Raw genomic sequence first — 13,634 nt, forward strand, 5'->3', positions numbered from 1 at the left:
CAGTTAAATACTGTCCTTAGGACTCACAACAAGGAATCACCGCCACTTGACTGTTACTTAAGTGCCTGTTATTTTCGAGTTGAGCCAGTGATTAGACGATTGTAAATTTCTACCTTATAACTCTATAGAGTACCTAACTACATACTTTTGTTGGCTTCGGGGTTAGCTATCATCTATACATATAATTACCTGCCTATGTTATCATATCAATACCAGATACCTACATGAAATTTGGTTGATAAATTATTAAAATATGCACAAGTATTTCAATGATGATTTATTAAATAAATTTTATTTTTCATGCAAAAAGTCAAATGATGTAGTGACATCAAAGGTATAGAAAAATCAAATTAACTAGCAATAGGAATGTATATTTGCCAAACATTATTAGGCAGCTCTCGTCCGTAAACGTCTAAACAAGTTTTCATCAGAGGAGCGCAAAGCTGTAAGAAAGCATGACGTAAACGTAAATTAATTTCCTTCTTCATTCTAACAGCGCAATCAAATCTTAATTAATTTCTGTGAATTGAATGACTTACTTTTCCGTAGAAACCCATTGCCCAGGTGCCGATATTTACACCCAAATTTACATTGGTCGCGCAATGATTTATAATGACATCTGTATTTACCTGAAGATATTAGAAGGGTACTATATTTGTTAGGAAAGGATTTTTTTTTCAAACCTACATTAAACATTAAAAGGCAAAGGTACCTATGCTCGTATATAGCTCCGTCAACGACTTCATAATTCAATTAGGTACATTTTTCGCTTTGGCTTCCAAACTATCCAAATACAGGTTTTATTCAAAATCATATAGGTGTTTGCCCTATCCCTAACTATAGCCAAAAGATATTAAAACGTTAAAACATTAAAACATTTTTACTCACACCGACTGGTTTCCCTTCCTGCTCGAACCGAGTAATGTTAGGGCTTTGGGCGGGAAGCACGCGCCACCTCGTGTTGGATACGGCATGCTCGCTCAGGTACAGCGGAAACATGCCACAGAGACCCGGAATGGGATTGGGATCATACCGGACATATAGAGGCTGAAAATACGCTTATGGTTTCATATTACCAGACAGTTACAAAACATGATAAAATTAATATTTATTTCTTTGGGTTTCGATTAGAAAATTTGAAAGCCTCGTGGTCACACTAAAAATACGAGTTTAGTGGCAAATCAATGCTTCGATACCTACTGATATACTATAAGAGCTGTTGAGTTAGATACACTTCGCACTAGAACACTAGTTAAGAAATTATGCAGGTTATATTTCAAAAAAAATATATAAAATTTTACCTTTTTGTTTACAGACTTGGAAAGGGTCAGAAGGAATTCTTGGTTATATTTCAAAGTTTCGCCGTCTCGGTTGCAGTAATCAGCACTTGTGATGACAAAGGTGTTCTTCTCTGTAGGCTCAAGATCAGGAAAGGCCACCACTGAGCAACCGTCCACAAGATCTTGAGAGTAGTTTATTTCATTCGAGGAAATACGAGCGCCCAAAAGGAGGCCGTTCTGGCCTTCTTTGGGTGGGTCAGACGCTAAAACAATTAATAAGAGGCAATTCTAGAACTTCGCCGAAATGTGAGTGTGGGCGTGGTCCTGTCGCGATCGTACAAATCATGGGTGCGAGTGTGATAACTTACCTACTTCCCATTTGTTGACACCTACCCGTCAAACCGGACGATTGCAAGCGGTACCACGGCGATTGGCGCTGCTCGACAAAAACCCGCGCGTCATATTAGGCCCTAGGTTTTACGAAAAACTACCCGCAGATTTGAAAAACGAATGTGTGGACGAAACATTCGGACGCCGACTCAAGAAGGATCTTTTGGACAAATCACTGTACTCAGTAAAAGAGCACATAGTGAAAGTTATTGACTGAAAATTATATTGTCTGTACCATTAAGTACTATAATGTTTATATTTCATTTTTTATTTATCTGTTTATATTTGTTTTAATTTTTTATTTTGTTTTTTCATTCTGTGACTGTATATTTTTTAATATTTTAATCATTGCATGTTTTCATTTTAACCATGGAATACGTGTGTATTTCATAATTGTTTCTTTGACATGATTTTACTTATTGACAATTATTATTTTCGTATTTTTGTAAAATTTATGTTTCTTATTTTATTTGGATCATTGTTTTTATTCTAATTTTATTTTTAACGATCTTTTTGTGAAGTCTTTATATTTTGACATGTTGTATGGAATGTAATGTAATTTTCACAAAGTAATAAATAAATCTATCTATCTATCTACTCTTCCCTAACCCTAAATACTCTTCACAGTGAGCAAGCTGCCTGGTTTCGCCAGTCATTTCAATCGACTTTAATTTCCGTACCAAACAAAATTATGACTCATACGGCTGTCTTAGCGAGGTAACTTGCTGAGTCAATATAAACCCGGCAAATTTTTGATAGTGATTCGTAAGCAAGTATTAATTCAGCAAAGTTCTTACATGGAACATGAGCTGCTAGCAAAGAGATCTTGGCACCAAATTCGATGCTACCCGTAGACTGAGTCAAAACTGTCGGGGTGTTTAGATTCTCGGTCATTTTACGGTACCTCGCCAACATTAGGTCGCCCCTTTTCATTTGTTCCAAGAACTGGTTTAACTTGTACTAAAAATAATAAAAATTGAATTGTAATTACATTACAAATAGATTACGTTAATGTAGTGAAGAATTCATAATATATTTATAGTAGAATAAGATACCCAAGAAGCACGAAAATGAATTAATTACCTAAAGTAAGTGCATACTTTACTGCTGTTGTTTGTCACTGAATGTAGATATAATTTTTTCATAATGGCCCTGAAGACGAGGTAGGTATGCACTAAGTAGCGCACGAGAGACAAAAGTTGGTCGCGTGCTAACCAATAAGCACAATGCAATCGTAAGTTTGCATCTTGAAATAATTGTGTATTTTATTTATCTATACTACTATTATAAAGAGGTAAAGTTTGTGAGTTTGTGACGTTGTAGGGGGTATTCTCTGGATGTACAGAACCGATTTAGGTGAAATTCAGTATGCAGATATTTATGAAGGGAAAACGGCGTTCGTTTTACTAACGAACGGAATAAGCTCACCTCCTCCAATTTGGAAGCTTCATACCAATTACCGACAAGCACGCGGTTACAGTAAACAATGCCTTTGTCTTCGTCCAATTTCGAAGGCTTCGACATTTTGTAGCGCAGAACCTTGTATAAAACCTAAAATAACATTAATACGTTTTTAATCAATTTTAAATGCTTTCTATAGACGACGTTTTGATATTGTCATATGACAGCGTCAATATTTCAATGCACCATTTTTTAAAAGGTGAAATATGTAGAGTCCATATATGTATAGCTTAGACTAAGGAGATCTCTCCAACCTCTTTGATGTATAGATTCCCGCTGTCATCGTTCATCCACCACTATTCCACCACCATTATCTCTCCGTCCCATCCTCTCATGTTCCGTTTTCTAAGATTTTTTTTACCGTACAACGGCAAAACCTACTATTTAGCCTTTCCTTTAGACACTGACAAAATTGTCCTCCAATGGACAGTCATATTTTTCTAAAAAAAACAACATGTAGAGTCATTTAAACAAGACAACAAGGAATTCCTTGCAAGACAATATTAAATGTTTATTATGAATGTGCAGTTATGTGCAGTAAAATTAAAAAGTATATTACAACAGTGTCTGGAATTTGATTCAAACTACGTCGGTAAAAATGTATAATTAATATTAACTTCATAATCATAACATCATTAACGTCGTAGAAACATCAATATATGGTACCTACGAAATGTACGCGGTCAAGGACTTTTAATTCATGTCATGAGACACCAATCTAAGGAGACCATGGAACAATTCAAGAACCTTTTCACAGGAAACGTGATAGTGACATTGCATAAAACCGTAATGAGGTTTCCTTTGAAATGGTTCCATAGTGGCAGTGGCTCATGTATTAAAGTCCTTGAGTGTACATATTTTTACTACTTACTTGACTGTACCCACGTAGGTAGGTAGAATACCTTGATGATAATGCCAATTCCTTAATTCTCATCGTCCAAGCCGTCTTTCCGTATGTCATTCCCTTTTTACACAGTTGTTTATAAGGGTAAGAATCCTGGCTACAATGCTGAATTTTAGCTCTAATATAGATTTTTGAGGTAACTACGTCCCCTACGTGCAGAGCCCACCCCGGGTTTTTATTCATCTTCACCCTCGTCCTCGTGGGGTTGCAAATTTGTTCAAAATGATTGAAAGTAGGTTTTCACTATAACTTTCTTCGATCAACAATAATTTTAATCTGACATTTAAAAAAAACACTAGGTGTAACGTAGCGGCACCAATGACCGACAAGAACCAATAACCGACACTTTTTTGGAGTTCCGTAACTACCTAAAAAAGGAAAAACGGAACCCTTACACTTTACACTTTGTTGTCCGTCTGTTCGTCTGTCTGTCAAGACCTTTTTCTGGGAACGCGTGTAGGTGTTTAGTTGAAAATAACACCTAATACTTATGTCTACGGCCCCTTGAAGCTGTAAAAAAATAAAGCTTCTACATTACGCAATCAAAAGATACGGCCATTTGAGCCTTATTTTTCATACTTACATTTCAAACTAGGATTCAAAGCTCGGTCGCCCAGGTATTAATTATTTTATCTGCATGAACGCTTTCTAATGACCCTAAAGATTAAAGACCTTAATTAAACGAAGAAAAAAATGCGTACAGTCAACGTCATAAATAAGTGATGATTTCTGTACCTTTCGCTTTCAGCCGTTCGTTACACAATTTCGTATGGCTTTTCAAACATGACCGTAAAGTGACAAGGTACAGAAGTGATGACTTATTTATAACGTTGACTGTACGTGGTATAAACGTAGTGGTAGTATTCTCTTTGGTATACTCACATGAAACAACAGGAAGTGTGTAGGTAATAGTAACGGTGACTCCTACAGTATTTTCAACGGCACAAATTCATAATGGAATCCCGCAACAGGCCATATTTTGGCCAAATTTACTCTTATTAAGTACCTACACAGTAGGCTTGGCTTAAGATTTCATTATTTTTATGAGCAAATCATATCAATCGAGACTTGTCATGTTTTACAGCATGTCTTGTTGGGTTGTGCTTATTGCATGCAATTATAGAATTTAATATTAGTAAGTCTTCTTATGTAAGTTAGTGAATATAACATTCTTGGATATGTAATGCTATTTTAACCTAATCTAAGCCTACGAGAAATAACGATACAAAATTAATATTGATTATGCTGTCGTTATTTCAAAATAGTATGAAATCATAGAGAGAGTTCTAATAACTAAAAAAGTTTCAGGGGAATTTATGGTAAAAGGGTAAAACAACTATTTTATAAGAAAATGTATTTTTATATTGATAATTTCAATACATGATGTAATAACAATATAACCAATGACAGCTTTCCATTCAATCACATTTGGAGCCATTCATAAATTACATAACAGTTTTAGGGGGGGGCGGCTATTTGTAACACACGAACAAAATAATCGCGACTCCCATCATCTGGATTTCCAGATAGATACAACATAGGACACTTCAAGGCTATAGTGAATAGGCTGTTACCGAACCAGTGATCTATACACCTTTCGCTTCATCTACACTTTTCATCAGGTGAGGTAGGGGTCAATCACGGGTCAGTTATGTAAAGAAAACCGGCCAAAAGCGTGTCGGACACGCTCAAAATAGGGTTCCGTAGCCATTACGAAAACATTAAGTAATATTTTTCTAAGGATTTCGTATTTTATACGTAATCTCCCAAGTTTCTTAACTAACTTAAGAGTAAACTACTAATAATTCTCAAGTAAACTTAGCCGTTACAGTTTTCCTTGAAAGCTTGATTATACTTACTACCATCCTGATTTTTTTCAAATTTTTCCACCCACCGCTTTAGATTTTAGAGGGCGGGAACGCTCGATTTTAATTTTTAAAGTTGAATATTTCCCAAAAAAATCACTGAATCGAAAAATTGTCTCAACAAACCCTAATGATTTTAAAAGACCTATCCAACGATACCCCACACTATAGGGTTGGATGAGAAAAAAAATCACCCCCAGTTTACGTCTATGGGAGGTACCCTAAAAAATATTTTTTTTTAGTTTTTTATTGCACCATTTTGTCAGCATAATTTACATATATATCCGTGCAAAATTACAGCTTTCTAGCATTGATAGTCCCTGAGCAAAGCCGCGGACGGACGGACAGACAGACACGGCGAAACTATAAGGGTTCCGTTTTTGCCATTTTGGCTCCAGAACCCTAAAAAGGCTCACAGTAAAAGTGGGACCAAACAGGGGGTCTAAAAATGTGGCATAATTTACGAATGGCCCCTTCATTTTCAAACGGGATTCTATAAATCAATCCTTGGACTTGGTCTCGACGTCACTGACCAGCGTGAATATGTTCTCCGCCGTGAACCGCTTGTGTATGTCGATGACGTTGCGGACCGTCACACCACATTCCTTGCCAACACGACAAATAATTATTAATCAACTAGCCTTTGCATATCGTCACTACTTCTAAAATAGCTAGTAGGTAAAGTCAACTACAAAGATATCGATACGGCCAAAGTTACAAAAATATGTGTTTACTTAAATACCCTACCTACACGACCATAATAATAATATTAAGTCAATAAAGTCAGTTACAAAACTTTTTTGGAAGTTTGGCCGTGTCATGTCGGCGGCCGATCGTAAAATCCGCCAGATCACGAAACTCCTAGGCATTTCTTGAAATGGCGCCATTTCATGAATTGGCTAAGGGACATCCGCCATATCGTTAAAACTCACCATTTAAAGATTTTCCTAGTGACGTTTAGGCAAATCATGAAATTCCTAGGCATATCATGAAATGCCGTCATTTCATGATTTGGCCAGTTTAGGCAGATTATGAAATTCCTAGGCATATCATGAAACGCCGCAATAACGGTCCTGGCACTTCGCCGGCTAGCTTCGCTCGCTCGGCTCGTGCGGTGTGGTCACAATTCATATTAACAACTCCTCGCTTCGGTCGTCGTACCTAAATTTTTATTTTTTTCGGCATATTACGATGTATAAGAGCTAGGAAGGAATATCGACGAATGCGTTGCTCTAATCAATCTGCCGTATGGTTTTTCAGGCACATCGTGATATGCCTGGCCAACTTTTAGGCATTTCATGAAATGGCGCCATTTCACGATATAACATTTAATTTTATTCCAATATTTTTCTTATTCTTTCCCGCCTTCTTTTCATTAAAAATAAACTGCAGGTGTATTTTTCCACCGAAAATACCTAATAAAACCACCGAAAATACATACGTCTGGATTGTATTATTAAGTACGTGCCTAGTGTGTTTATCCCTTGCCCGGGAGTCTGATGTGATGATTGTGAAGACAGATACCTACTCCATTTCATATGTATAGCTCTACATAGTTTTTCCACTTACAGCGCCAAAGAATGTTTGCATCCATTGTTGGTTCATAACACATAAGTTCTTGTCAGCAACACAATTTTTTATTATCAGCTTAGCGCCAGTCTGCAAAAAATAAAATCACTTCTAGTCAGAAGAACAATTAAGTAACTAACACTAACGGTAAGTAGTAGTCGTTACATTACTCTAAAGTCAATCTGTTTTTAACATTGTCATCCCTACATTAAAAATCCGAATAGACTTCGTAATTTACCTACCTGTACAAAAAATGCTACTATAGAATAAAAAGAAAGGATTGAAACCAATTTCTGAAAATATAAAAGAATGGGTAAGGCTTCACAGTAAATTTATACGAATTGTATGGCATAATCATAATTTTCGATCCTAAAATAAATGGGTTGGATAACATGAAGAGAACATTTCACACAAAGGTCTCTTAGTGAAACCAAATATCACTAGATATTTCAGATAATATTTTGACGAAGCTGTTTTTAGGGTTCCGTTTTATGCGTAGGTAACATAATTTAATAGTTAATGCACCTACGGTAGACAGTGTACTCGTATATGTTAGTTTTGTCCAAAACTTTGTTGTCATAGCGTCGGCCTAATTCGTTAACCAGCTAAGTCCACTTTTGGGCGAAAATTACTTTTCATACTTGTCAAAAAGTGCACACCATTCTCTACCGTTTGGTAAAGGAATAACGGCTATATCAGCATAACCCTTAAATTGGCACTGTGCATCACGTGTAAGTTAGTTAGTTAATCCTATATCACATATACATATTTTTTGAAACTTTTATGACTAAAAAACTACTAAATAATTTTATGATGAATGGTTGAAAAAATATGTGACTTGGCAATAATTATTTCAAATTAACGTCAGTGTCAAAAATAAGTTCAACGGCGTTGCAGTTCTAGAAATAGTATATTAATAAAATTCAACATTCAACTTTTTTCTTTGCAAGTTATGCTTATTATGTTTTGTTTATGTAGAAAAATGCTAGAAGTTCATACAAATGGTTCTTTTGTGTACATTCAGCATGATAACAACGATAATCACTGTTAACATATAACCACACCACGGCAAATATTTGTCGCCAAGTTTGTTTAAATATCCAACTACGGTAACAACCATGTACGTTGCCAACTACAAGGTGAATTAACTTCGGTAACCACGGTGTCCATTACCAAGTTCCCTGTAAATTATCTGATTTCAAATTAACGATTTTACGTCCCCTTGTTTATTTTAAATCTTTTTAAACAGTATGCTTTTCTTTCTTTGTCTGCAGTGCTTAACATAAAGTCGACCGCATAAGATTTATATTTTAATTCCCGTAGAAAATGCATGTTATGATTGTGGCTCTAATCCGGACGAGGAAATTAAACCGCACACACCGCCACAATTCGATTCTGATGATAGCTCTGATGCACCTTCTCTAAGCTCTTCTTTGGAACGTTTAAATTTGCTATACTGCTTATTGGATGAGCATGAGGTTGATAAATATATATGTATATCCAAAACCGATTGAATTCTGAAAGCAAATGCTTCTTTCACCCATTAGAGAAAAAGTTCTGCCTGGCCATCCACAGTTAATATGATGCTTTGCCCACTTAAACTCTATGCAATCCATAGCCACGCCATCTACACTTGAGCGCGTTTCGAACTCAACAGAGCTCATCTTCAGAGCAACTCATATATGCCTTTTTTCGCTGTTGAAAAACGAAAACACGAAATTGCTTTCGACAGTTCCACACTATATTTGATTTGGATAGGTACGAGTATTTAACTTAGTGCAAAGATTTGTCAGTTGCTAACACATTCAAGGATTTAAACATTTTACTTGTCTAATCAATACTAAACTAGACTAGTGTATTTAAATACAGATAGTATGTTTAGATAATTAATGGGGAAATTTCAATATTTAAGACACCAATTGACGGGTTTTTGTTTACATTTAGTTAAAATACCTATACCAAATATACCAAACCAAGTATAAATGATGTTTTTTTTAAAATAATTTAGGTTTTTTTTTATATAAAAGTTTACTGCCTGATTGGCAGCGGTAACCAGCGTGTACACACATAATGTTACTTTGTTCTTACAGAATTGGCAACGTGCATGGTGATGTACATAGATTTTCTGAAAAACCAATAATGCTAGATTTTTTTTTTCATTTTTCTGTAGACCCTAAGACGGTATTAAATAAAGGTATGATACTATATCACTTGTTTTTGTATTTTTTTACTCTTGCCAATTTAAGGGATAAAGTAAGTGTCAAATCTTATGCCCGAAAAACTGCTTTCTGACTTCCACACAGAAAATCTGCTAAGTCCAGTTCGGGTCTTAGTTTGGCACTGGCAGTTATTCGCGACACCACCTGTCTGTTGCGACATGCGATGTTTTACTGAAAACTCGGTTTATTTGAGAAAATTATCAACAGAGTAAATTTATTGTGTTATTTTTCATAGTTCTATATATAATTTAATGTGCGGAACATATATTTTAATCATTATTTGCTTGTTAATTACCTATTGCTGATTGTTTAGTAAAAAGAGTCTTATCTTAGGTGTAAGTAGGTACATCTCATAATTATTAGTGATTGATTAACACTAAATACAATTTTTATTACAGGCTGAATTGGTTTTATGGTAAAATATAAGCAAAATATTATGGATATTTTCTCCAGCATACTCAATTTAAGTCTAATAACTGCTAAGTCATATATTCAATTTAACCTTCAACACGAAAACCTGCTAAATAGACATTTTTATTAATTTCCTGTGATTGGTATAAGATATGCTGTTAATTATATCTTTAAAATATCAAGTTTAGTCATAGCTACCAATGTCACGGATTTATCATTGGATTAGTTAACGATTGAAGAGTCTATGCAGTTTTTTCAATGTCCTGTAAACTCAGTCAAAATGGACTTAGAAGGTTAACGAATTAGGCCGACGATAGAATTAGTTCAGTTTTCAATTTGCACAGTTGGGACTAGTAGAACTCTGTCAAAATTTCCATCAAAAATATTTCAGGTTTTGATTAGTTTAGTAGCACCTTAGTGTATATAAAAAAATAATCAAGCTATAGCTTGCTTGTTTCAGTTATAATATCTAATAGTTAACTCTGGTCCTCGCAAGCGGCTTGGGTACAGCAGGGCTACTACGAAACTCGAAACTCGAAGTTCGTGTCGTGCGGTCCCTCTGACACTTATACTATTTAATACGAGAGCGAGAGGGACGGTACGATACGAACTTCGAGTTTCGAGTTTCGTAATAGCCCTGCTGGGTGAAATACCTTTACAGCACTGCCCTGGCCCTCGAGGCGGTCGCGGGGCAGCAGCGGAATGGTGGACCATCGGCAGTTGGTATCCTTGGTAGAGCTGAGCCGGATCGGCATACGGTTGGCCGGAGACGGCGCGCCCTCCGGCGTGTACCGGACATATAGTGGAGGTGCCTGGATAGTACAAAATGGTAATGTTGCTAGAGTTACTGTATATTGACGATATTGTATAGTAAAAAGTCACTCAATGACTTTCATTACAACTAGGATGTCCGAGATGGTGGTGAGGTAAAAAGTTAATAAACCTATTTGTGTTAATTTATGTTTTTAACCCAGTGCGTTTGCTAAAGCACCGTTAAATAATTTTCTATCTGGGACACTGACATGATAGTGCCCACGACATGTTTCGGCACCATTTCAATACCTACGGTACCGTCGGGTCTGGATTGTATTAATATTTATCATTTCGTTCTGCGACTGCAATGCTAGAACCCTCTTAGTGACATTAATAGATTTAGGAGTTTAGTTATATTATTAACAAAACTATTTACATCAGGATCACCATAATTTTCCGCCTTTAAGAAGAACTCATCGCCATAGTTCATTTTAACCCCACGCAGAGACTCATCCTCCGAACTGAAACATTTTTAAAATCTAAAATATAAGTAGGTACACTCGAAGAAAACTTAAAACGTAATGGACCAAGATAACAAGCAAGTTAATTTTAACTGAAAACAACAATATGTTATTGCCGATTCCATCATCCAGAATTGTTTCATGTAAGTAGTACTTAAGTATAATTCCATGAGATTTAATTCATAAATTGTGTCATTCGTAGTTGTGTCATCAATAAGTTGTGACACAGTATATATCGTCCCCTTACGACCAGAATCGCTTAAAGTCACTTTTGGGCAAAACTGAGTTAAATATATCGTTAGAATGTACTTTCCAAGATCTACATGCTGTTGAAAACCGTTTTTACTGTACGATACTCAATACCGAGTTACGTTTTTCTTAAGCTCACTTAACGATTTTTTTAAGAAAATCAACAGCCAAAAACAACTACGCGTTGGTTAAACAGCATTTTTTTTTATTTTACAACAGCAAAAATATTTAATGTCAAACAAGCGATTTTGGAATGTTAAGATTTCAATAAAAATGCAATTTGAGTACTGCCTAAAAGTGCTAAAATAATGTTAGTAGGTTTCGCCTGTTGAGCATTACTTTATATTTCAATTATTGCAACAGCGAAAACAAACTAAATATAATATAGGCGATATTGCTTGTAACAATGTTTGCTTCGACCATAAGAAGCGCTACAGCCAAAATCGCTTAGTATCGCTTAGACGTTTCGCGCTGTATTGTAAAGTAGTGTGCACTTTGTGTAGGCTAGCTTAGTCGGTTCGTACACGCTTGAAAGCACGATTCATAATAAGTAATTTTTAAAAAACTTATTTAGGTAATTATAGATCTGTTCACTAACGAAAGTCTGCCCCTCCACATTCTATAATTGTAATTGTACCTAAACGTATCCGTACGACAAGTCTATGTGTGCGTAGCTCGAACTTGTCCTCGTGGCTTCAGTCGCAAGCGTACCGTCAGTCACGCACACTAAGACTAAGACAATGTGTTAGTACTTAAGAGGTTTTCTCGTGTACATTAATAATTAGCTGTGGAGGGCGCGCCTTCGTGAGTGAACAGATCTATGTATAACAGCGATTCACTTGCCGTAATTTAACAGTGTTTTTCTTTCAGTGACGATAAGGAGCATGGATATTCAGGTTTCGATGAACTAAATAAGCCGCGTATCCACTAGAGGCAGCCTCGGGCCGAGCGGCTGCCTCGCTCCGAGGCCGCGCAAGTGGAGACGCTGCCAAAGGCACGGCTCAGACTGAGGCTCCTTTGAGCACGGTCAAAAAACCGACAAAATATGGCTCGGCTCGCGGTGCTCGGCCTGAGGCTGCTCTAATGGATACGCGGCTATAGAAAAACATATAACCAGATCCAACAGACCGTCAAAATGAACCGTGATTGTCATTTAGATAACCTACTTATTTACTACTTCGTATCGTAGGTACGTCGTATCAATGAAAAGCTTATCACGGCATAAAACATTACGTAGTCACACATTTTCATTGTTCTTGGCTTAGGTAATATTAATTATCCATGGCTGGTTTGAGTAGCCACAGCTAAGACAAGCAGTGATGAAGAAGAAGACTGATGATTATTACCATTAAGGTTATTTTTCATCACTGCTTGTCTCAGCTGTGACTACGTCCGGCACACGCTCAATAACGTCTTCATCACAGGCCAGTGCAACAGGCCATGGTGAATCTCCGGTATAACATTTTTTTTGTAAAAAGTCATTAAATCTTTATTTTTTAGCTGCGCTTATTGGCAGTGGATTAGTGTATAGCTTTTTGCAGGTAGTTTAATTCCTCTACTGAAAGAGGTTCAACAGAGTTTGGATTCGATTTTCTTTGCCTTGTCTTGTTCGACGGTTGGTTTTGCAAAGTTACAGGCCTGGTATCAAAACTCAAAAAGTCAGACGACATGTCGTAATTGATAAAAATATACCTATACAAATATTAAGCCAGAACAATGAAATGTTGTGACAACGTAAATGTTTTATGCCGTGATAAGCTATTCAATGATACGACGTACCTACGATACGAAGTAGTAAATAGTAGGTATCTAAATGACACTCGCGGTTCAGTTCGACGGTCTGCTGGATCTGGTTATACCTATGTTTTTCTATTTAGTTCATCAAAAACCTGAATATCCATGCTCGTTATCGTTTTGATGAAGAAGAAGACTGATGGTTATTACCATTACGGTTCTTTTTCATGACTGTTTCAGTGGTTACTTTGAGCCTTGAGACGCTAAGTGCCTTTTTA

General features: G+C 36.3%; 1 protein-coding gene across 1 annotated transcript in view; it reads right to left on the reverse strand.

The window, feature by feature from the left end:
• Nucleotides 1-262: 262 nt before the first annotated feature.
• The window catches only part of LOC141438359 (uncharacterized), a gene marked incomplete in the record, with an annotated part of 16,477 nt that continues 3,105 nt past the window's right edge, over nucleotides 263-13,634 (reverse strand). The window contains 8 exon segments of the mRNA XM_074102218.1: nucleotides 263-443; nucleotides 540-629; nucleotides 889-1,047; nucleotides 1,302-1,543; nucleotides 2,468-2,630; nucleotides 7,470-7,559; nucleotides 10,753-10,911; nucleotides 11,289-11,373. Coding sequence (XP_073958319.1) covers nucleotides 351-443; nucleotides 540-629; nucleotides 889-1,047; nucleotides 1,302-1,543; nucleotides 2,468-2,630; nucleotides 7,470-7,559; nucleotides 10,753-10,911; nucleotides 11,289-11,373 — 1,081 coding nt within the window.

The sequence above is a fragment of the Choristoneura fumiferana genome, chromosome 18, assembly GCF_025370935.1.
Source record: "Choristoneura fumiferana chromosome 18, NRCan_CFum_1, whole genome shotgun sequence".
In the NCBI taxonomy this organism is placed as follows: domain Eukaryota; kingdom Metazoa; phylum Arthropoda; class Insecta; order Lepidoptera; family Tortricidae; genus Choristoneura; species Choristoneura fumiferana.